At 33.6% G+C, this 23,463-nt stretch overlaps 3 protein-coding genes across 3 annotated transcripts; all 3 read left to right on the forward strand.

Annotated features, from left to right (window-relative positions):
* Positions 1-5,313: 5,313 nt before the first annotated feature.
* On the forward strand, positions 5,314-12,694 carry LOC141713203 (mitogen-activated protein kinase 9-like). The gene is made up of 11 exons (XM_074516509.1): positions 5,314-5,798; positions 7,016-7,424; positions 7,519-7,646; positions 7,754-7,813; positions 8,955-9,104; positions 9,288-9,443; positions 9,559-9,696; positions 9,787-9,860; positions 11,220-11,321; positions 11,615-11,855; positions 12,335-12,694. Exons 1-11 carry the CDS (start codon positions 5,541-5,543, stop codon positions 12,404-12,406), a joined length of 1,788 nt encoding a protein of 595 aa, XP_074372610.1. The 5' UTR covers positions 5,314-5,540; the 3' UTR covers positions 12,407-12,694.
* Positions 12,695-13,142: 448 nt separating this feature from the next.
* Positions 13,143-15,568, forward strand: LOC141711008 (double-stranded RNA-binding protein 4-like). The gene is made up of 6 exons (XM_074513471.1): positions 13,143-13,330; positions 13,693-13,949; positions 14,049-14,259; positions 14,346-14,438; positions 14,531-14,562; positions 15,260-15,568. The coding sequence occupies exons 1-6, from the start codon at positions 13,303-13,305 to the stop codon at positions 15,350-15,352; spliced, it is 714 nt and encodes a 237-aa protein (XP_074369572.1). The 5' UTR covers positions 13,143-13,302; the 3' UTR covers positions 15,353-15,568.
* A 544-nt stretch (positions 15,569-16,112) lies between these two features.
* On the forward strand, positions 16,113-22,973 carry LOC141713204 (beta-amyrin synthase 2-like). The gene is made up of 18 exons (XM_074516510.1): positions 16,113-16,629; positions 16,968-17,153; positions 17,243-17,332; positions 17,433-17,630; positions 18,534-18,618; positions 18,709-18,875; positions 18,983-19,171; positions 19,285-19,398; positions 19,543-19,662; positions 19,783-19,905; positions 19,991-20,089; positions 20,463-20,519; positions 20,830-20,876; positions 20,952-21,095; positions 21,179-21,356; positions 21,649-21,729; positions 21,861-21,944; positions 22,071-22,973. Exons 1-18 carry the CDS (start codon positions 16,429-16,431, stop codon positions 22,242-22,244), a joined length of 2,337 nt encoding a protein of 778 aa, XP_074372611.1. The 5' UTR covers positions 16,113-16,428; the 3' UTR covers positions 22,245-22,973.
* Positions 22,974-23,463: the final 490 nt, after the last annotated feature.

Here is a 23,463-nt window from a genome sequence, read left to right on the forward strand (position 1 = left end):
GATGGGTACTTGGATAAGTTTGATTTTGATCATACAAAAGATGCGAACTTTATCTCATTGGCAAAATGATTAAAGCTTCTTTTACCTGATTAGGTGAAAGGGCCACCGAAAGATTAGGACTTATACATAGTGATGTATGCGGTCTAATATGGACGATGGCAAGGGGTGGCTTTTACTACTTCATAATATTTACTGATGACTTCAGTAGATATGGATATGTATATCTTATGAAGAACAAATCCGATTCTTTTGAAATATTCAAAGATTGTAAGGCTAAAGTAGAAAAGCAAACATAGAAAAGTATAAAATTTCTACGATCAGATCTTGGAGGAGAATACTTAAGCCTCAAATTTAAGAGTTTCTTGAAGTAGCGTGATATTGTATCACAACTTACTCCTTCTGGAACATCTCAATGTAATAGAGATTCTGAGAGGAGAAATCATATCTTGTTGGACATGGTGTGATCGATGATGAGTCAAGTGGATCTTCCAATCAGTTTCTGGGGTTATGCTCTAGAAATGGATTCATATACACTTAACCGAGTTCTGACAAAAGTGGTTCAAAAGACTCCATATGAGATATAGACTGATAAACGTCATAGCATGTCATTTATGAAAATGTGGGGACGTGAAGCGTTTGTGAAACGTTTAGCCTCTGACAAATTTGGACCAAAATTAGATATTGAACTAGAGTCGGAACAAGATCATGATGTACATGAAAATGTTGAAAGTAATCTTGTTCAGGAAACACATGTTATTCGTAGATCAAGTAGGATTCACCATGAGCCCGAGAAAAATTATGAATTTCTCTTGTCTCAAGATGGTAATGTGATGCTTATAAATAACGATGAGTCTCTCACCTACCAAGATGCTATGAACAATCCAAACTTCGAGAGATGGCTAGAGGCCATGAAATCCGAGATGGAATTCATGTATCAAAATAAAGTATTGACTTTAGTTGATCCACTCGAAGAAGTAAAACTTATAGGGTGAAATTGACTTTTCAAAAAGAAAACTGACATGGATGATAAAGTACATACCTATAAGGTGCGACTAGTGGAAAAATATTTTAAACAAATTCATGATATAGACTATGATGAGACTTTTTCACCAGTTGCTATGGTCAAGTCCATCAGGATTTTGCTAGCAATAACTGCTTACTTTGACTATGAGATTTGGAAAATGGATGTCAAAACCGCTTTCTTATATGGGAGTCTTGAAGAGGATGTATATATGATATAACCTGAGAGTTTTTTTGATCCAAAATTTTCTAAGATGGTTCATAAGCTACTTCTATCTATTTATGGATTGAAGCAAGCCTCAAGGAGATGGAATATTTGTTTTGATGAAATGGTCAAATAGTTTGGCTTTATTCAAAACGAAGATGAACCATGTATTTACAAAAAGGTTAGTGGGAGCCATGTGACATTTCTAGTATTATATATAGATCACATATAACAAATAAGAAATAACATACCTTCTTTACAGACTGTTAAGACTTTGTTGAGAAATAGTTTCTCGATGAAAGACTTAGGCGATGCTACCTATATATTAGGGATCAAGATCTATAGAGATATATTGAGGAGATTAATCGACCTAATCAGAATACATACATTAACAAAGTATTGCATCATTTTTGGATGCATAAGACAAAGAAAAGATACATTTTGATGTCTCACGGGATAATGATCTCAAAAGGATAATTTCCCTAAATCATTAGATGATAAGGGTCATATGAGCAAAGTTCCATATGTTTCGATAATTGGATCTATAATGTATACAATGATATGTACTCATACTGATGTTTCGTATGCTTTGAGCATGACGAGCAGATACCAGTCTAATTAAGGTGAGGGTCACTGAATGGTTGTCAAAAATATTCTTAAGTACTTAAAGAGGACTAAAGATCTATTTTTGATGTATGAAGAAGATAGGGAACTGGTTGTAAATGGTTACACTGATGCTAGTTTCTGAAACTAATTTTTGAAAAGACAAGGATGATTATGTGTCTATGTTTGGTTTGTATTTTGTCTAAATATAAGTGATGTTAGCCGGAATAGTTTACAGCATCATCATTGATGATTCTATAATGGAAGCCGAATATATTGATGCTTTCGAAATAGCCAAAGAGAATGTTTGGGTGTGTACTTAAGCGATATCACTTTATTATTGAGATTAATGATCAATGAGATATATATGTAAAGTGCATAGTAATGATAATGTTGCAGACCCACTGACCAAGGCTTTGTCGCAACAGAAGAATGATGGTCATACTAGTTCCATGAGTATTAGATACATGGGTGATTGTCTCTGGTGCAAGTGGGACATTGTTAATTTTCGTGCCCTAGAAACAACACTATAATATTTTAGTTTAAAATATTTGGATTATTAATATTTATGTTTTATCGATTATTCCCTTTATAATTTATTATGTCTTAATTTTCTGCAATATAAATGTTAGATTAATAAATGTTCTTTAAATATGATATGAATTTTATATCTCTAAGTATGCGACTTAGAAATAAGATTATGAGAATAATATCAATATTCCTAAAGTTCCCTAATCGAGTATTATTATTAAGGGACAATAATAATGCATTAAGACTGGTGTATTTGTTGACTGATGATCACATCTCATTGATCATAAGTATAGTGATAATAAAGTAAAAAACGCAGGCAAATGTAAATGTACATGGTGCTGGACAGACCCAGTGTGAGATTCTACATGTATGTTGTGTCATAAGTAATTCTCAGTGTAATAATGATGTAATGAAACTTAGACTTAATATTATTATATTTTTTATACGAGAATTAATGTACTTTGATTATATTAAAAGTTACCTTTGACCGGGTAATGATAAAAGTGTATTTCAGGTATATTATGAATTGTATGAGATATGTGAATTCTCTAGAAAGAATTTAACTCTCCTAATTTTAGGAGTGATATTATTGGCCTCTTGTGTGAGTTAGACTATGAAATGCGGGGCCGCACTCAAATGTTGATTTGATATGATAGTCCACTTATTGATCAAGAAAACGTAGATTAAACTATGATGAGTATAACACATTACATGCCTTTAGTTTATTGTACAATATGAAGTTAAAGGGATTATATTATATTGTACATTATTCACGAAAGGTTTAATCGATCACCGATACAATTATTATTAATTGAGTAGCAATGATGTATTACTAAATGACGCTCATTGTTTACGATTTTAAATTAGATTTAAAATTTGTTGCCAACGTAATAATAATCTATATGGTCACACACAAAGAATGCTTGAAAGATTATTTAATTTAAATTTAATTTAAATTAAATTAAAGTAATTTGAATTATTTATAATATGAATTAAGTATGATTTAATTCATTAGATAAAAAATGATATTCGAATTTACTAAATTATGAAATTCAGTTGTTAAACTTAATTATTATACAAATAGAAATTTCGAATTAATAATAACTCCTAATTAGTTAAGAGTTATAATTCGTTTTTCTACTCTATATATAATATCTCTTGTGGTTGAATTTTAATAAAAGACTTTTGCTAAAAATCAGAGCCACCAAGAGAGAAGATAGAGAGAGAGTAAGAAGAGACGATTTTATGCTAATACACATCTGATCCTTACGTTCACGCATTCGTATAGATACCGATAGAGTGTAGATCGCAAGAGCGGGATGCGTGGTGACTGAACAAGTTTTAGATCTCTATTAGTCTACCAATTTGTGAAGTTTCTTAAGGTAAAAAATTTGATTAACAAATTAAATATCTACTTTTCGCATGGGTCATGCGATGAGTTTCGAAAATTCTAGTTTTTCACGTTTTTAATTACAGTTTCCATTGCGTTTTATATCTCGAAATCCTTGAGTTCAGTTCCTATAAAACCTATCACTAAAATACCCTACACTGCGATAAGGCTAAGTGGAGCGAAAATGATTTTGCATGAGATTGAAAATGAAAACTATTGACGCGACACGAGGTTTGTGAATAAGTGATTTCCTGATAATGATAATGAGGAAGTAATATCCGGTCTTTCTGCTAAACATGATTTATTAAACTCATAATTCATAAATAATTTTTATGAATGTCAACTAAGTATCATAAATAAATTGCCCCCATTTCTTCATCAAAAGTCATTCTTTGACAAATAATCAATGTGAGTTATAATTAGTAGAATTTTGTGCGTTAGACTTAGTAGAATTTGAACAATCCTCTTCTTTTTTTTTATGTCATTTAGGTCGAGAACTGAAAAAATAATTCATCCTTTCTTGTAGGATCCATTTTCCACGTTGAACAAGATATCTCAAATCGTGGTTGTGTTTGTTGGTTGCCAGATTCGACCTACATTAAGATCCTTGATATAGGTGCGTTTTGGATCATGAACCTCATTTTCATGGACCAGGTTTTTGGACTAGTTAATTATTTCTTAGGGCTTACTTTTAGCATGTATCAATGAAATTTTCCGCGTGTATTAACATAAATATACATAATTATATTTTTGAAATACATTTTTGTGTGTCTCAAAATTATCTTAAATATATTTTCATTTAACTCTAAAATAAATTCTCAGTTTCAATAATATTATTATTTATATATGTGCTTTAAGATTTTATAATTGTTTTTATAATAATGATATTGTTAGTTGAAAAAAGTTCTCCAAACTGATCGAAATTATCCGTTCATAGTGTCATGATATTTTTTCAAAAAATAACTTTGTACGAAAAAATGATAAAAATATCACTATTTTTAGACTTTGTGACAAAATACTATTTTTTAAATTTTTGGAAAAAAATACCTAAATAATACAGCATTTTGAAACTTGATAGGAACAAGATCATTTCACAGATGTAAGAGCGCATATGTATGGGTATTTATGTTTTAAAGAATAAAAAACAAATTAAACCGTGATACCAATTTCAAAAGGAGTATTATTGATACCTAGATTTTAAAATAGGTAACTGGGTGATATTTTTGGCAATTTTCTTTTAAAAACGCTAAATGTGACGTAAAATCAGTGTTCTAAAAATTCCCAATTAATTTTTAAAAAATATTTGGATGATTAATTTTTTGAAATCCGATTAACATTTAAAAATTATTTTTGAGTTATAGATTTCATAATAAATAAGATAAATATAGTAAATATTATTAAAATATTTAAATATATCCATTTTTTTGATTAATTTCTGATTTGCTGATTAATCCCTAATCGGTAAAAAAATATGATATTTTTGGAAGAAACCCAGACTAAATACAAAAATACGCCCTACAAAATCTCGTTAAAACTACACTTTGCTCCCATTTTCTCTACAGTGACGCCGCTATATACTCTAATTATTACCATCTCTCTCTCTCTCTCTCGTTCTCTCTCTGTATCTACTCTCCCACCTAAATAAATTGGTAAGAAAGAAAAAACCCCATTAACACACACCACACTAAATCCACCACAACACACACGTATTTATATATAGAGAAAGAGCGGGAAATGCTCAATTTGATTGGCTAATATAGTAAATATAAATATATATATATATATATATATATGGGGAGCAACAAAACATTCGTGGATGGTGTTCGTAGATTGTTTCAACGTCGCGCTACATCTTCATCTTCTTCATCAGTGAATGATAATAATACCAATAATAATGATCATAAAAATACCCATTTGACTGTTAAAAATCTTGGACCCGATTTGATTGCCAAAGAAGAAGAACAAGGGCTTGCAGATTTTGACTTTTCTGGCCTTTCTGTTATCAAAGTTCCTAAACGTGTTACTCTTGTTATGGATTCTCACAAAAAGGTTTGTTTTCTTGTTATTTGGTTTAGATCTGTTTCATTGATTTGGGTTTTGGTCCAATGCGTTGATTAAAGTTGCAAACTTTAGCCTTTTTTTATGTGGGTTTTTGATGGTTTGGTTGGTTGGGTTTTTGTCAAAGGGTTTGAACAAAGTTGCAAGCTTTAATTTTTTTGTGATATTTTGGTTGATGATTCGATCTTTAGTGGGGATATTCGTAATTTGGTATCTATAGGTATGGTTTTCTTTGGAAAGACTTAAATGGTGGGGATTTTTGGTTATCTAGTGATGGTGCTTCTTGGTCAAATGGGGTGAGTGAAGTTGCAAGCTTGAGTCTTTTAAATGTCAGTTAATGATGTTTTAGTTGATACTACTACCTGATTGGATTGTTCCTGGGGATATTGGTAGTTATTTAATTGGTCTAATGGTTTTAGCAAAGTTGGAAATTTTAGTTTTTTTAATGATAGTTATGGATGTTCCTGTCGATATGTAAATTAATCTTTGTGGGGATTTTGTGCGGTGTGTTCATTCTGATGCTAATAAATGATGTGCTATGGTTATTAAAGCTTACCTTTTTGAATGTTAATGTAAGCATTTAGGAATGTTAATGTAAGCATTTAGGAGTACTTGTTGGTGATCTGTCTCATCTGATTCAAATGGCTTATAGTCTTGCCTTTATGTGTTTAACAATGGTGTATACATTTTAGAAAAATTTGACCTGTTGGAAGTTGGATGAAAAATAGAATTAAAGTGCTTAGATTGGAATCTATATGGTTTTTCTTGTTGGACTATGAATATATTCTAATTGTATATGTTGATCATGTTATCTTTTAACAAGCAAATATGCCTGACCAAGTTATTTTTGGTCTTGCAAGTAATGCATTCAGGAATGGTTTGTGTAGTAAATCAGACCTGTCAAAAGAGAATGCATGAAGAAATTCTGGCAGATGATATGTATGCAAGATATGTATTAGTTTGATAACTGTAATTTAGTTTGTGGGCAGTGTGGATCTATAAACATGCAAGACTATGTAGATTACCCTCTGCTGTTTTCATTAACACAAGGTCTAAAAGAGATTAAAAAGAGTTTGCATGAAGAGCAATAATGTGTGTGTATATTCCCTTTGTTATTATGCTCACATCACATGTATCTGTCGTGTCAGTCATTTAAAAAAATAATTAACGGAATCTAATTTCTACTTGTCTCAATATTTATTCCTCAGAATTCGTTGGATAAAGAGTTCTTTACAGAGTATGGGGAGGCAAACAGATACCAAATTCAAGAAGTTGTTGGGAAAGGTAGTTATGGTGTTGTAGGTTCTGCAGTAGATACCAACACCGGCGAAAAAGTTGCAATTAAGAAAATTAATGATGTATTTGATCATGTCTCTGATGCAACCAGAATACTAAGAGAAATCAAGCTCCTCAGGCTGCTAAAGCATCCTAATATCGTCGAAATAAAGCATATTATGCTTCCACCCTCTCGGAGAGAGTTCAGAGATATATATGTTGTTTTTGAATTAATGGAATCTGACCTTCACCAAGTAATTAGGGCTAATGATGATCTTACTCGTGAACATCATCAGTTTTTCTTGTACCAGCTCCTTCGTAGCCTAAAGTATATGCACTCAGGTTCCTTGCTTGCACGAACATTTCATTACTACTTCTGCTCTGTCATGCCAGTTTTTTTGATTCATTTTTATCTTGTATTCTAATTTTTTCACAGCTAATGTATTTCATCGTGATTTAAAGCCAAAAAATATCCTTGCCAATTCTGACTGTAAATTAAAGATTTGTGATTTTGGGCTTGCTCGTGTATCATTCAACGATGCTCCATCTGCTATATTTTGGACTGTAAGTTTGCATCCATTTCTGTTTTTATACCTTCTTACTTTTGCCATATAGTATAATTTTAAATAATTGTTAAAATTTTATTAAAATATTTATTTCCACTATTGAAGGACTATGTTGCAACAAGATGGTATCGTGCTCCAGAACTCTGTGGTTCCTTCTTCTCTAAAGTAAGATATTAGCAAGGATGCTCGCTTTTAATTTCCTCTTTCATTCTTGTTCTTTAAACTAAATAATAAATATAAAGGTTAAATACTTTGGCTTAATATGGCTGTCCTTTTCTTTTTGGAGTTGGTTGAGGATTCTTGTTAACTTTTGTAGTAATTAATTTATCTAAACAAAAACAGTCTCACATTATAATCAGTTACTTGAACAATATTGCACACTTAATAAAAATAAAACATAACAATAACGATATTGTCTGTTGATATTGCGGTATTTCTTTTATCTCTTTTCTTTCAATTTTAAAGTTGAAAAATAAGCAAAATCATTTTTTGAATATCATTTTTTTTTTTAATTTGATAAACTTAAAAAAACAAGCCCCTTAAATTTCCTAATATTTGGAGGTCCACTGGGAGAGGGCTTCTTGCACCCCTTGATCAATGGCCCTGCTTGGCAGATACCTGACTATGGTGTTTTCCTTTGAAGCCTCAGTTTCTTTAATACAAGCGGAAATAGTAAACTTATATTCGAGAACGTAACGTGTCTAGTATTTGGTATTTTAGGGACTTCAGTTTGTTCTTCTCGGGTAATGTATTGCTGACTGTTCTTCTATCTTGTCAGATATAGATATAGGACTTAAGCAGGCATCTGTTCTTTAAAAAAAATAGCTAGGGGGACTTCTTTTATTTATCCTTATGCTAGTTGGCTTTTGGTGCTTTATGTGTTGTGTGTGTGTGGCGGGTTTACATGTGAAAAGTTTAGTGCACTGGTATAATTACTAATATTGATTATATACAGTTTTCCATTTTACATGAAGAGGTTAATTTATCACATGAGTTGAAAAGAATCAAAACCTAATGAGAAACTCACTCCATTAAATGCAATCTACAGCAATATACTTGCATGTGTATAAAATATTTGGTAGCGATTATATTCAGATACATTTAGAATCCAGCTATTTTACGGAGTCTGTGAAGATTTGTTGCTTTGTCCAGAAAGTAGCATCAGTTCTGTTCTATCAAGCTGCTCTTTGTTTAATTTAGGATGTTATATGCTGCATGCATATGCAAAATGCGTAATTGTCATAATCTATTTCTCCAACACAAACAATTTATGCGCAGTTAACAAAATGTTACTTTTTTTTTGCAGTATACTCCTGCAATTGATATTTGGAGCATTGGATGCATTTTTGCTGAGTTGCTTACGGGAAAACCTTTATTTCCTGGAAAAAACGTTGTACACCAATTGGATCTCATGACTGATTTGCTTGGTACTTCTCCCCCTGAAACAATTGCAAGGGTTGGTTCTCTCAATTTCAGATTTACTCTCTTTATAATTATACCTTTATCATAAGGTTTGAGCTAATGCTTTCTCCAAAGTCATCTACACACATTCTGTTATATGCCATAGATGTGATTTCTGTGGCTTCTTACGTTCTGTTTCCTGATTGTTATATTAACCCAATAATTGGTTTGTTGGTAGATTCGGAATGATAAGGCAAGAAGATATTTAAATAGTATGCGTAAGAAACAGCCAGTGCCATTTTCACAGAAATTCCCTAAAGCTGATCCTCTGGCTCTTCGGCTGTTGGAGCGCTTGCTGTCTTTTGATCCTAAAGACCGGCCATCTGCTGCAGAGGTAGTAATGTTTATGTTTTAATTCAGTTTTTATAAGTAAATTGTTTTAGGTGAAGGGCTAGCGTGATTTACCTAAAGAGTAGGGACCACTTTCATCATGGTTCTTGGGTTTGCAGGCACTAGCTGATCCTTACTTTCAAGGTTTGGCAAATGAGGAACATGAACCATCTACTCAACCTATTTCAAAACTTGAGTTTGAATTTGACCGGAGAAAATTAGCAAAAGATGATGTTAGGGAGCTGATTTATAGAGAGGTTTGGTCTTTATGCTTTTGGAAAATTATCGTCTTAACATTACTCATCACCTCTACTTATTATTACCAACTTCTTTTTCAAAATAAATAGATTTTGGAGTATCACCCACAAATGCTTCAGGAGTATCTTCGTGGTGGAGAACAGACTAGCTTTATGTACCCAAGGTCAGAACCTTGTCTCAGATCTTGGTCCAAGTTCATTTTTTTTCCCTTGCAATATGAATGGTTAGTTGTAAACAGTACCTGGTATTTGATGATAATTTATATTGAAGTTTATTATCAGTTTTAACTTTTATCAGATCTTCATTGTACTACTTTCATGCTCATCCAAGTATGTGATTAGTATTGAAGTTTATTATCAGTTTTAACTTTTATCAGATCTTCATTGTACTACTTTCATGCTCATCCAAGTATGTGATTAAAGGGTCCTCCTACTTAAATCTCAGGGGCTATTATGAAAGAGATATCTTTCAACAGATATATTGAATTGATAGTTTTAACTTTTAAGTAGAATTGAAATTTTACCCATCTTTACACTTTCTTAAATGTTTTCGGTTGATCTTATAGTATGTTGAATCCATCGGTGCACTATTTTATTAGTGCAGTACACAATTGCCTACAGATGTCTGTCGTAGATGTCTTTCATGACATCCATGGTTTACGAATGTTTATTTTTTGGTTGAATAAAGAGCAATGACAGAATCTTATATGATTGTTTTCTCTATCCAAAGGTCCTACTTTATTTCTCTTACCTTGTTCTGCTTGTTGCTTTGTACTGGGATCAAAGGTGGATGAATAGAAGATATGACTAGGATAGATATTCTTTCTCACTGGGATGGTACGTAGAGGAAACTAAAGATACAAGTAGGCTACATTAGGGGTATACCGTGTAATGGTAATTATCATGGGCTATGAACTTGTCAATAATTGAATGTACTTGCTTGGTATTGGATAAATAGGCGTTTTTGTATTCTATTAAAATTGCAGTTGACAATTAGCTCTTGGCAGGACTCGACAAATAGAAAAGTTTCTGGGTAGTCTGCATATTATATATAACAAACATAATTTAATAATCCTTTGACCACACCAAGGTTTTTGAAATTATTATTGAAACTTTCTTATAATGATAGCAGTTCATTATGACCGAGTGAAAAAAAGTGGGTATTAAAGTTATACTATTATGTTCATCTATTTTCGTACCAATTTTAGTGTAGTACATGCAGCTGACAATAATTAGCATTCTTTATTCTTATGATTCTTGATTTTCTGTTATGGATGTTTGTTTATAGTTTTTCAGGACCGTATCCTTCACAACAATTAGTTCTTACCCCTCTTTAGAAATTAAAGTGGAAAATATTAGATGTGTATGCTTAACCAAGCTCTGCTTATTTTAATACTTCATTTAAAAAAAGTTCATGGTATTACATTAAGGTTGCTTCTAATTTCTAGTCATTTAAGGTTATTAACTTATCATATAAGACATGTAGCGGAAAGCTCATTATATTCTATTTGTGTGTTGATTAGTGGCGTTGATCGGTTTAAGCGACAATTTGCGCATCTTGAGGAGCATCCTGGTAAAGGTGGAAAAAATACTCCACTGCAAAGGCAGCATGCGTCATTGCCTAGGTAAGTCTTTAGATCAAAATTTCTGTCAATGATATATTAAATGTGCCATTGTTGACCCGCATATATCAATCAATCTCTGCAAACTCCATTTGAATGATATGTAGTATGTCTAACATCTCCAACTTAAGCAATGCACAAATAGAAAAACTACGAAGTACCTTTATTGTCTTCCATATGAAAATGTTGTATATGAGAAAAAAGCTGTTTTATACAGCTCAAGTACTAATGCTACATTCAGTTGTACTACTATTTCCAAAGCTTTCTTTTGTTGCATCAATGCTGTTTTTTTTCAGAGAACGGGTTCCGGCACCCAAGGATGAAGCTAATATCCAAGAAAGTAATGATTCTGAGAAGCGTAGTGCAGATTCTGTTGCTTCAACGCTTCATAGTCCTCCTGGACAGTCTGATGGAACAGATAATGCAAATGCAAACGATGGAACAAATAAGCCAAACTACAATGCACATAGCTTGTTAAAGAGTGCTAGTATAAGTGCTTCCAAGTGTATCGGAGTGCAACCAAGAAAAGATGCTGAAGTAGGTTTACAGTTTCTTTTTGCATGTGGTCTGAGTAATTTTCTAGGATGACTGCTTTGTCCTTTCTCGATTATGAAGTAGCTCTTCCCCGTGTCACACAACAGATGCCAGTATTAGAACTCCTATGGTTGAGGGGTCTCCTCACACACACACCAGAATCCGTACTTCTTAGATTAGTGAGATTGCTAAAATTGTTTGCATCTGTCTCTAACCTGCGGGTTTATTGTCGACTATGGCAATGTGAATCTTTTCCACATTAGAAATATCATATAAGAATGTGGAGAAGTTGTGGTATGTGATCGACTCTGACCTATTAAGTTTTAACTGGTATATTTTTGTGTGCTAAAAGTATTGGAAACCAAGTAAAATTGATGAGAGTCTTTTGACCCAAAATCCTTGGAAGCCCACATGTAGACTTAATTAATGAAGATTATCTGCCATCCGCTTAAGCGTTAATAATTTTATGCTACATATTACAGGAAGAACCGCTAGCCGAGAAACTGGAGGAGGTTGATGGGTTGACTAAAACGATGGCAGCCGTTATTGTCTGAGCGAACTACAACAATCAGTGGCCTTGGAAGTTTATTTACGAGCTGATCCTTTGATTCAATGGACCCAAGACGCTTCTTTTACGAACTAATACCGTAGGACCATGAAGGCTCACCATAGTTTTGTATTAGAGAAGCTAAAAGATTGAATAATTTCCATTTTGATGAATTTGTATCATAGGTTGAATATATCGGTTAAAAATAGATGTATGATGTCTCTCTAGTCATATTTGGACTTGGCTAACACACAAAAAACGTTTGAATATATACATTGTGAAGCATTATAAATCATGTCAATTCCTCCTAAAATAACAGCAGAGCGGTAAACATCAGGTTTTCAAAAAGTAATTTTTTTTTTCTTTTTTTGTCAGGGCCAGAAAGTAAATTAAATGCATTGTAAACCCATTTTTATTGTAATATATTAAATATAATGAGATTTTCATCATATTAGTAAAGTGTAATATTTCAATTTTTTTTAATTGATCAAACGTGTAATGCAGGCAATCAATTGGCTTGTAAGTTGCAACTCTAGCTTGTCTTGTCTACATTTGGGAAAAGATATTAGCATCAACCAATTGTGTTTGATCTCTTCTACTTGAAATATTTAGGAGCAAAAATCAACTGAGCAGATCAAATTGCGTGTTGGTATTAATTTTATATTTGCCATTCTTAAAGTTTTTAAATTTTGACGTAGGGAAACACATGAATAGTGAATGTATGGTAAAAGCATATTCTTGCATGCATATAGCATGAGAATAAAAATGAAAGGACAGAGAGGAAATAAGTAGGAGTATTAGCAGATAGTATAAACCAATCTTGTTCCTCAGCCCTTGACACAAGTTGGGCTCCTTCATGCTTGTTGAGCAGGTGATAATAATATACATTTATTATATGTATGTATGGCTCCAATGACATTCTTCAATTCTGGTAAGTACTCCACATGGAATTGAGCTTGGGGGTTATGTTGATATGTTTCTTGATCCCTTACAAGGGAGATATATGAAGTAGAATTTAGACTTCAACGATTAGGTCTCCCCCTCGAGAGATTTGTATGATATATGAAGTACTCGATCTTCTTCGACCTAACACTTACATTTAGTTGCATTTTACTCCTTATTACTTGCGAATTTCATTGTTTTCACCCAACCTTCTAAACTTATTTCTGTTTTTAGGAGGAAACTTGAAACTTGTAGTTGTTAAATAGTCGGGGATTTATTATCTAGGTGTTAATAATTTTAATCCCAACACTAACATTTTCCACTGCCCCTCTTTTCATGTACCTTCCCCAGATAATGCAATGCATAAAAATAAATTGCAAGAGTATGCACAAAAGTGTGGCTTGCCGCTTCCTGTTTACACAACTGATAACAGAGGTTTTGTTCATAAGCCCAAGTTTCAATCCACTGTGTTAGTGGATGGAATAGAATATAGGTCGGAACAAGGGTTCTCACGTATATTATCTGCTGAGAATGATGTAGCAAAAATTGCACTTGAGTGTATAAAGAAAAATATGAAAATTGCAGGACCTTCAAGTTTTCACATGCAGGTTTGTTGTACCACTTATATTTTGTGTTCATACATTAATCAATATGAAGATTGTAATCTTCGATCATATGTCTATGACTCCTCGTGTAAATTTTTTCAGGAGCCAAAAATTTCAAAGTCAATTCTTTATGAATTTGCAATCAAGAGCAAAGTTGAAATTCCTACGTATAAAACTACCTGTGCAGAAGAGGCAGAACCAGTTTTCGTCACTACTTGTACATTCAAAGGAAAAAGTTACACCAGTGAGATAGCTGGAAGCAAGAAAATGGCGGAACAGTATGCAGCACGCAAAGCCATAAAATCACTTCTTGGTAATAACTAATAATAGATCATTAAGTTTGTTGAAGTTTGTACTTACAAGATGAGTTTTTACTGACATGAAGAATATTTGTTGAAGTTTTTGATTCCAGTAACGTTCTTTCCCAAATAATCAAGTCCAAGACAAAACCTAATCCGGCACAGGGCATTTCTTCCACTGCTGTAAAAGCAGGTAAATCAGCACACTTGTATTACTTGGCAATGATATATCAGATTGATTTATTGTGCTGAACTGATCTTATTTATTTCCATATATTCATCCAGAAAATTCTTCAGAACATACCACTACTACTCAGGTAAAATATTTATCTTTCTAATAGTTAACATAACCTCAAGACAACCTTCCTGTTGGTTCTTTTCAATGAAAATACCTAAATTTAGCATTGGACTTTTACTAGCACAATGTCGCAGTAGATACCAATGTTGAAAAACTTAGAGAAAAAAGACACCTACATGTACTGCTATATTTCTTGTTTTCTTTTCCTCTCCTAAAACTCAAGGTAAACTAGCCATTATATAGGCTTTACAAACATATTAAAACTAACTATTACTAAAACTAACCACTACTAATTAATGGGTAAATTACATGTCCATAATTTACTCCATAACTCCACTACCCCACTACTAAACAATTCTAAAATAATATTTTTCTCTAATAATTAATCATTGCTAAATATCTAATAATTAAATAAACAAATAATTAATAACTAAATTTAAGATTATTCCAACAACCAAATAGCGGTAACTTCATGGGAGCTTGTTTCGGATTATCTTTTGAAGAAAAAATTGAGCTCTTAACAACATAAAAATATATGTATTTCTTGCGATTACCTTTCTGGAAACTCTGACAGTGGCATCTGCCTAGTTGAATTATAAAACTTATTGTAATAAGTAATGCAAAGAGATATCTTTTTTCATTTGTCGTCTTTCCAGTTTAATGCTTTTATGAGCCATTAGACAGCAATAACATATCTTTTTTTCTCACTGTTGCAGTGTGGAGGAGTGATGGGTGATAGCAGCAGTGAGAAGCGTAGGGTTGAACAAAACAGCAGGGGAGCAAAAAGAGTCCGAATTGCTGAATATTGATTTTCTTATCTGCATTTGTTGATGCTAGCTTGGTATATTTTGTTTATCTAGTTCAGTCATAGTAGTGAAACATATGTTACTTGCTATTTTTCAGCATCTGAAGGTATGTACTTATATCATGAAAACGTGTGACCAAGTGGAAAAGAGAACATTGAACTACGATTTTTGTTAAACTTCAAGACACTCTCTCTGTTTGCGAACTGCTAGGTTATTACTCTCTGTTTGCGTACTGCTAAGTTATCTGACATGAATAGTTTTGGGCCGCTTAAATCTCAAGCCTAATCTAGGCCTGAAGCCAAAGAAATCAAACCATCCACCTAGTTCTCCCCTATTGTACTTAATAATTCCACACTTTGCACATGGTTGCATTCCTTATGTTTTATTCTCTTCTGTTTTGCATCCTTCCCGTCCACATATAATCTTCTAAACATGTATTCTAAGTATTCTAACCCTTACAATTAAATGAAACCTATTGTGTTGCTTTAACATTAATAATAAGTCTCAAATTCGAAGTAGTAGGTAATGAAATGCAGGATTTAAACCTGATGAATATTTATTCAGTAATCATAAATCTTGATTTATTATTTTTTTTCCATGTAAATCGTTCCTAAAACCTGGTCATGAAAGTTGTGTGTGTCTCTATATTAGGTCATGCACAAAGTGTGGTAGAACCGGTTTTCATAGATTCAAAGGTTACAGCAAAATCTGAAATAGTCTTCTAGCTTCCCAAGGAAATTCTTCATCTTGATTCGAATGAAAATATTATCAAGCAATAAAACAATATTTTTTAATAAGCAAGAAACAAATATAAATCTGTTCACAATCCGAGCATAAAATATAGCTTACAATCCACAAAAGCATGATACCTTAAAACCTGAAATATAATTCACTACTAATGCAAACAACTACAAAATTAACTATTTTGTAGTTGAACACAAGCCCAATGTATTCTATCAATATGCTTAAACATAAGAACCATCTTCATCATTCAGAAACTACAAACTCTTTTGAGTCCACACAGAAAATATTAGACAAAGACTAGTTTCAAACATTAAATTACTTTAAGTAAACTGAAGATGTGGAGGCTCAAAATCGGTGAGGGAGCAAGTAATCCCTATTTGTACAGCACAAATAATTTTGTAGGCCGGCAAACATGGGAGTTTGATGCTGACTATGGAACTCCAGAAGAGATAGCTGAGGTTGAGCAGGCTCGAATCCATTTTTGGAATAATCGTCACAGGATCAAACCTAATGGTGATCTCATCTGGCGTTTGCAGGTCTGTACTGTACTTGTTATTCTTTTGCTTTAAAAGTCATGTGTCAGTTTATATTACATGCACTATGGTATAAGCAAGCTACTGACGATAAACAAAAAAGAATTGCTGTTAGTAGAAGCTAAACGTAATATTGTGATTATTCATATTTAGTGAATCATAAACTGTAGTTTTTTGTTTTAGATAGTAGGACTATATGATGCACTATATAAATTCATGGGGTGCATTCGAAAGGTTTTAGATTATGTATGTCAAAATGGTTTGTGAATAAAATGAGAAGTTTTGATTTTTGAAGAATATGAGTGCACTAAATGTTGTAGATACATGTTTGATGAATCCAGTTTTTACGAGAGAAGAATTTCAAGCAAACAATACCCCAAGTAACGGTGAAAGAAGGAGAAGAGATCAGGTACGAAGCAGTGACAAGTACATTGAGAAGGGCTGTTCACTTTTTTTCAGCCTTGCAGGCTGATGACGGTCATTGGCCTGCTGAAATTGCTGGACCATTGTTTTTTCTTCCACCTTTGGTCAGTTTTCTTATATTCTCTGCTGCTATGTACACCTTCTGCTATCCATGGAAATTGACATTTATCTATTGTCACTACTCTTTGTGCAGGTCATGAGTGTCTATATTACGGGACACCTTAATACTGTATTCCCCTCAGAACACTGCAAAGAAATTCTACGTTACATCTACTGTCATCAGGCGAGACTACATCTTCTACTTCCTTTTTTTTTGTTCTTTCATAGTCTAAAGAAAAATATTATGAGTCGAAATTTATTAAGGCCGCTTAATCATGTTTCAGAATGAGGATGGTGGATGGGGATTACATATTGAGGGCCACAGCACCATGTTTTGTACAGTCCTAAGCTACATTACAATGCGCATACTTGGAGAAGAAGCTGATGGGGGTAAATACAATGCCTGTGCTAGAGCAAGAAAATGGATCCTAGATCACGGCAGTGCAACTGCAATACCTTCTTGGGGCAAGACATGGCTTTCAGTAAGACAAAATACGTTCTGGTGTGCATAAAGTTTTTCGTTGCTTAAGTTTTTGTTTAAATACTCATTTTGTTGGTTTTACAAATGGGTGCATCTTTAGTTTACTGTTGGTTTGAGGTGCCAAGAAAATTCCCAATATGATTGCACATGGAATGACCCTAATTCAACTGTAATAATTTGCATAAAGTTTTTTTTTTATCACAGAAAACACACATCACATATAATTCGTACAACATTTTAAAAATGCAATGGAGGGCACAATCCCTAAAAGACCATAAAAAGCTTGATCTTTCTACACTTTCGATCATTTAAACAGATTGAACCCCAATTATCTGAGCTTCTTCGTCAACAGTTTCTTCGTTTTTGGCCTGGTCTTGAATTTGTCTGCTTGTATCCCCTTCTCCACCCCCATAATTGACCTCATTTCCATTTGTTTTATCCTCCTTGAGTAGACCATAAGTAATGCTAGCAGGTCGGTGTGTAGGAATTGTCAGGAGCACATAATAATTTCTGGGAGGCCACCCCTGCACTTTTAGTTAAAACGAGTATGAAGCCCAATGATTTTATACATATCTCAATGGTAAAAAAACTATAAATCTGGGGCCCCTCTCTAACACCGCCCCTTGATGCTAGTAACATCTCTCCCACTACTAGTATTGTCATTCTCAGAGATTCATTTTATATGTATCAACTGCCTTTATATTTTGTCAAAAATGTGACAGTTTGACATAGTAGCCTGCAGTGTTTCAACTAATTTAGTACCCGACTGAACATTTCTATCTTGATTCATGTATGCACACTACATCTAGATACTTGGATCATCACAAAAATTGACGAATGAAGTTATTAAAGATATGTATGGAGGAGCTTGACAGTAACTTGCCTCGTATTTCTACTTCCTCAGATACTTGGTGTATATGAATGGTCTGGAAGTAACCCGATGCCCCCAGAGTTTTGGCTCCTTCCTTCTTTTCTTCCTATGCATCCAGGTTAGCTAGTACTAATGTACCAGTCAATAGCAGTATGCATATATATCATTATTTCTAACAAAGCATGGCCCTATCACTACTAATCTTTAGCCAAAATGTGGTGCTATTGTCGGATGGTTTACATGCCTATGTCATATCTATATGGGAAGAGATTTGTGGGGCCAATCACTCCTCTCGTATTGCAATTGAGACAAGAGCTCTATCTGCAACCGTATGAGAATATTAATTGGATGAAAGTACGGCATTATGTTGCCAAGGTAATTTTTTTAGTACAGGAACAAATTAATCGGCATTACATGCTATCTTACAGTTCTACATGCGCTCATACATTCAAAATAAATTAGACACCGACTTGTCATTGCAGGAAGATGTCTACTATCCACATCCTTTCATACAGAATTTAATATGGGATGGTCTTTATATATTTACGGAACCTTTGTTGAATCGTTGGCCCTATAAAAAAATAAGAGAAAAAGCTCTACAAACCACTATGAAACATATACATTATGAAGATGAAAACAGTAGGTACATCACTATTGGATGCGTAGAAAAGGTAATGTGCTGTACCATGTAGATCTATTCTGTTGAATACGATTACCAACATGAAGAAAGTATGTGTAAGACTGTAACTAAGATTTTTAATTTCAATTCAATTGTTTTGTGCAGGTTCTGTGCATGCTTGCTTGCTGGGTTGAAGATCCAAATGGTGAATATTTCAAGAAGCACCTAGCTAGGATCCCAGATTATTTATGGATTGCTGAAGATGGGATGACGATGCAGGTTGGATTCCAGTCCGACCAAATACACATTTCAAGATTGTACTAGACTAGAGATAATGACCACAGTGCTACATGAGTTTGAAATTTACACTTCACGATCGAATACAAGCATAATAATTGGCCTAAAAATGATGTTAAAATGCAGAGTTTTGGCAGTCAGGAGTGGGATACTGGTTTTGCGATACAAGCATTATTGGCTAGCGATCTTACTAATGAAATTAATAAGACCCTCATGAAAGGGCATGACTTCATAAAAAAGTCACAGGTTCCAGTTTGAATTTTACAGAATTAAAGCTTGTGTTTATAATAACTGCTGCTTCTCTGGAGGGTATTTTTGGTTCTACAAAATCCTGGAAAATTTTGGATTTAGATGTAATTTTTTCAGGTTAAAGATAATCCTTCCGGGAACTTTAAGAGCATGTATCGTCACATTTCTAAGGGATCCTGGACATTTTCAGATCAAGATCATGGATGGCAAGTGTCTGATTGTACTGCAGAAGGTTTGAAGGTATTTGGCATGCTTTGTATACTCAGAAAACACTAAATATGATACTTCAAAACCCTAACTCCCTCTTATTTTTCTTCTTTTCTAGTGTTGCCTTCTTTTTTCAATGATGCACCCAGAACTTGTTGGCAACAAAATGGATGACGCACAATTTTTTGATGCTGTTAATTTACTATTATCGCTACAGGTAACTTGAGATGAACTCGAGTTGTCATTTTAACGCCTTACACAGTAATTTATGGTGCTAAGATACTTGCATAATAGTTTTTTTAAGTACTTCTATCAAAATTTATGATCTACATTTTTATTTCTAATTACAAACACTAAAAGTACTGTTTTGTATAACTATATCTTAATTATACACAACATAGTAGGCACCCCTGACTCCCTGAGAATCTGATGTTGTAAACAACATGAAGTATGTAGCTTTGGAATTACTGTACAGTTTTCAGCACCCTTGCTATGTTCACACACTATAAACTGCTACAATATTGGCTCGCATGCACGCACACCCTCCCACCCATAGTTCACTTAATTAACCTTCATATACGTGACTGTAGAGTACAAATGGCGGTATACCAGCTTGGGAACCAACAGGGTCCTCAGAATGGTTGGAGGTATGGTTCTCTGGAAACATAAAAAAGTGCACTAGATTCTGTAATATTTATCAATATTATTTCATATCGCATTATGCCCTCCTTCTCTTCCTCTTTCATCGAAGTTCAGTTCCATATAATATTACAGTCTGATTACTCATGTTTTGACGGTAAAGAAGCTCAAAATTTTACTAAGATTTGATATAGGCTTGCCGTAGAGAAGTTCAATGTCTATTGTACCCTCTATAGTATATGGAAGTTCAATGTTTAATGTAACCTCCATTATGTAAAAGATGACATCTTTATTTTTAAAACTGTTTGCACCCTGCAGATGCTCAATCCTACAGAATTCTTTGAAGGCATTGTCATTGAACACGAGTATGATTCTCGAGTATCAGTATTTTACAAATATTGAAAGTATCATGAAATTATACTTAAGTAGGACTTCTCTAGGTATGTTGAATGCACTTCATCTGCAATAGAGGCATTGACGATGTTTAAGAAATTATACCCTGGGCATAGGAGGAGAGAGATTGAAGTTTTTATAGAAAATGCTGTACAGTACCTTGAAAATACACAAACACCAGATGGTTCATGGTATATTCCTTCACTTAATTACATTAGACGTTAAAGGCTTAAATGTTTTAAAAAGAAGGGTGACGCGACACACACACATGTAGGTATGGATGCTGGGGTGTGTGCTTTACTTATGGTACTTGGTTTGCTCTGGGAGCTCTAACTGCTGCCGGAAAGACATACAACAATTCTGCATCTATTCGAAGAGGTGTTGATTTTCTATTAAAATCACAATGCAGTGATGGTGGTTGGGGAGAAAGTTACCTTTCTTGCCCTGCAAAGGTAAATGCAGTTGCCTAAAGTATATCCATGGCCACTCTTTTGTAATTATAATTTCAAACAGTTAATCAACTGCCTGTCTGCCTTACACCATTGCTTGTCTGTCTGGCGCAGTCTCTATTTAGAAACATTTCTTTCTTACACCATTTATGAAGTAACTAGGTTTAGTTGCTATACTGCTAGTTGAGCTTCAGTTGAGTAGGTATCCTCAACAAATTTGAGGGAAACCTTAATTTCCAACAAAATGCATTAGCACTAACTAATTATGGGCTCATGTTAATAATGTGTTAAGCAGATATATACAAAATTAGAAGGAAATCGATCAACTTTGGTACAAACTGCATGGGCCATGATGGGTTTGATCTCTTCCGGGCAGGTCAGTGATTAAGCACTTGGGCTGTGTATTGTTAAAAACTCAAACTGCTAATTATCAGAAAGAATATTAAACTGGTCTCAGAGAGCAATGCACAAGTCATAATGTGTTTCCCATCTTGTATTCCTAAATAGGACAAGAGAGACGCGACGCCCCTTCATCGCGCTGCAAAATTGCTGATCAATTCGCAAATGGAAAACGGTGATTTTCCCCAACAAGTAAGTAAAGTCAAATCTCGAAATTCTAATTTAAGCTGCAGGTAGTTGTTTAAGAAAGCCAGCAAAGATGTGAATGTGCGTAGGCACTTTGAAAACATACTTTAAAATCTTGCAATTTGGTGGCAGGAAATCACAGGAGTTTTCAATAGGAACTGTACGTTGCACTACACATGCTATAGAAACATATATCCTTTGTGGGCTTTGGCCAAGTATCGCAACATATTCAAGTCATCATCATATTCAAAAGCTATTTGTAAACTTTCAAAATCGCAAGAGATTCTGAATTTCAAAATTAAATAGATTATAATAAAATTATCACTATTATTAACAAAAATATTGTACTCATATATACCTTAATGTCATGATCTTGACTATTTTTTTTTAAATTTTTGTTAAAATTAAACTAAGAAAATGAAGTAAGAACATTAAGAAAATTGCAGAAAGTAAGAGATAAACTTAACATTCATTTCATTTTATTGATAACCATAGTACATTATATATACGATAAAACTGTGCTGACTGCTACTCTATTGGGCCGAAATAGAACCAAAAGCCCGGTAATATATTTAGCCCAAATAAAGCATATGAGCAAACAGTGTCATTTAGCATGGTTTGTGACACTTAACTGATATATATATATATATCTTCATGATGCTGAAACGAAAGATCAAAGAAAATTAACTGTAGGATAAAATTTTAAATGGTGTTGCACGAAATCACAAGTACACAAGGACGGAAGACGTGCTGAATCACAGTGCAAGAGCTAAGAGGTCTCAGTGAAGAGAGGGAAAGCAATGACTTGGTAAAGGAATTCCACGAAAATGAATCAACTGCGATACAACAGTTTATATACAATCTACCTGTTAGGAGTTGTCCCACATCGTTTGTGGGAGGGGTAGTTTGCTATAATATAAGCAACCAGATAACTTCAATTAATATGAGGCCTTTTGGGAGTGATCCAAAAACAAACCCGTGCGGGCTCAGCCCAAAGCGGACAATATAATACTAATGTGGAGTTAGGCCTGCTCAGCAAGCCTAACAAGTGGTATCAGAGTTTCAGGTTATGGGCTCGGCCCAAAGCGAACAATATCATACTAATGTGGAGTTAAGGCGTGCTCAGCAAGCCCAACATCTACCCTCTAACTTTAACTAAATTACGAAGTGAATTGACTTTACGACGTGAACGTATTTACGACACCTAATGACGAAGCGTTAATTATTAATAACAAACACAAATCCCAAACGATAATTCTGTAATTCATCCAGAAAATGAGAAAACTCTCTAAATTTTGATTAATAATAAAATAATAATTCAATATATAATGATGATATTTATCTAAGAAAATGAAATAAAACCAAATTCAAAGTAAAAATAAAATATTAATTATAAAGCACAATGATCATGCACAATCTCTAAATATTAAAAAAAACTTATGGTGCATTATTACGTTTTGACATGATCATGCTATTCGATAGCCCGATCAAGATATTCGGTAGCCTCATCATACCATCATGCATC

Source organism: Apium graveolens, chromosome 3 (genome assembly GCF_009905375.1).
Source record: "Apium graveolens cultivar Ventura chromosome 3, ASM990537v1, whole genome shotgun sequence".
Lineage (NCBI taxonomy): Eukaryota > Viridiplantae > Streptophyta > Magnoliopsida > Apiales > Apiaceae > Apium > Apium graveolens.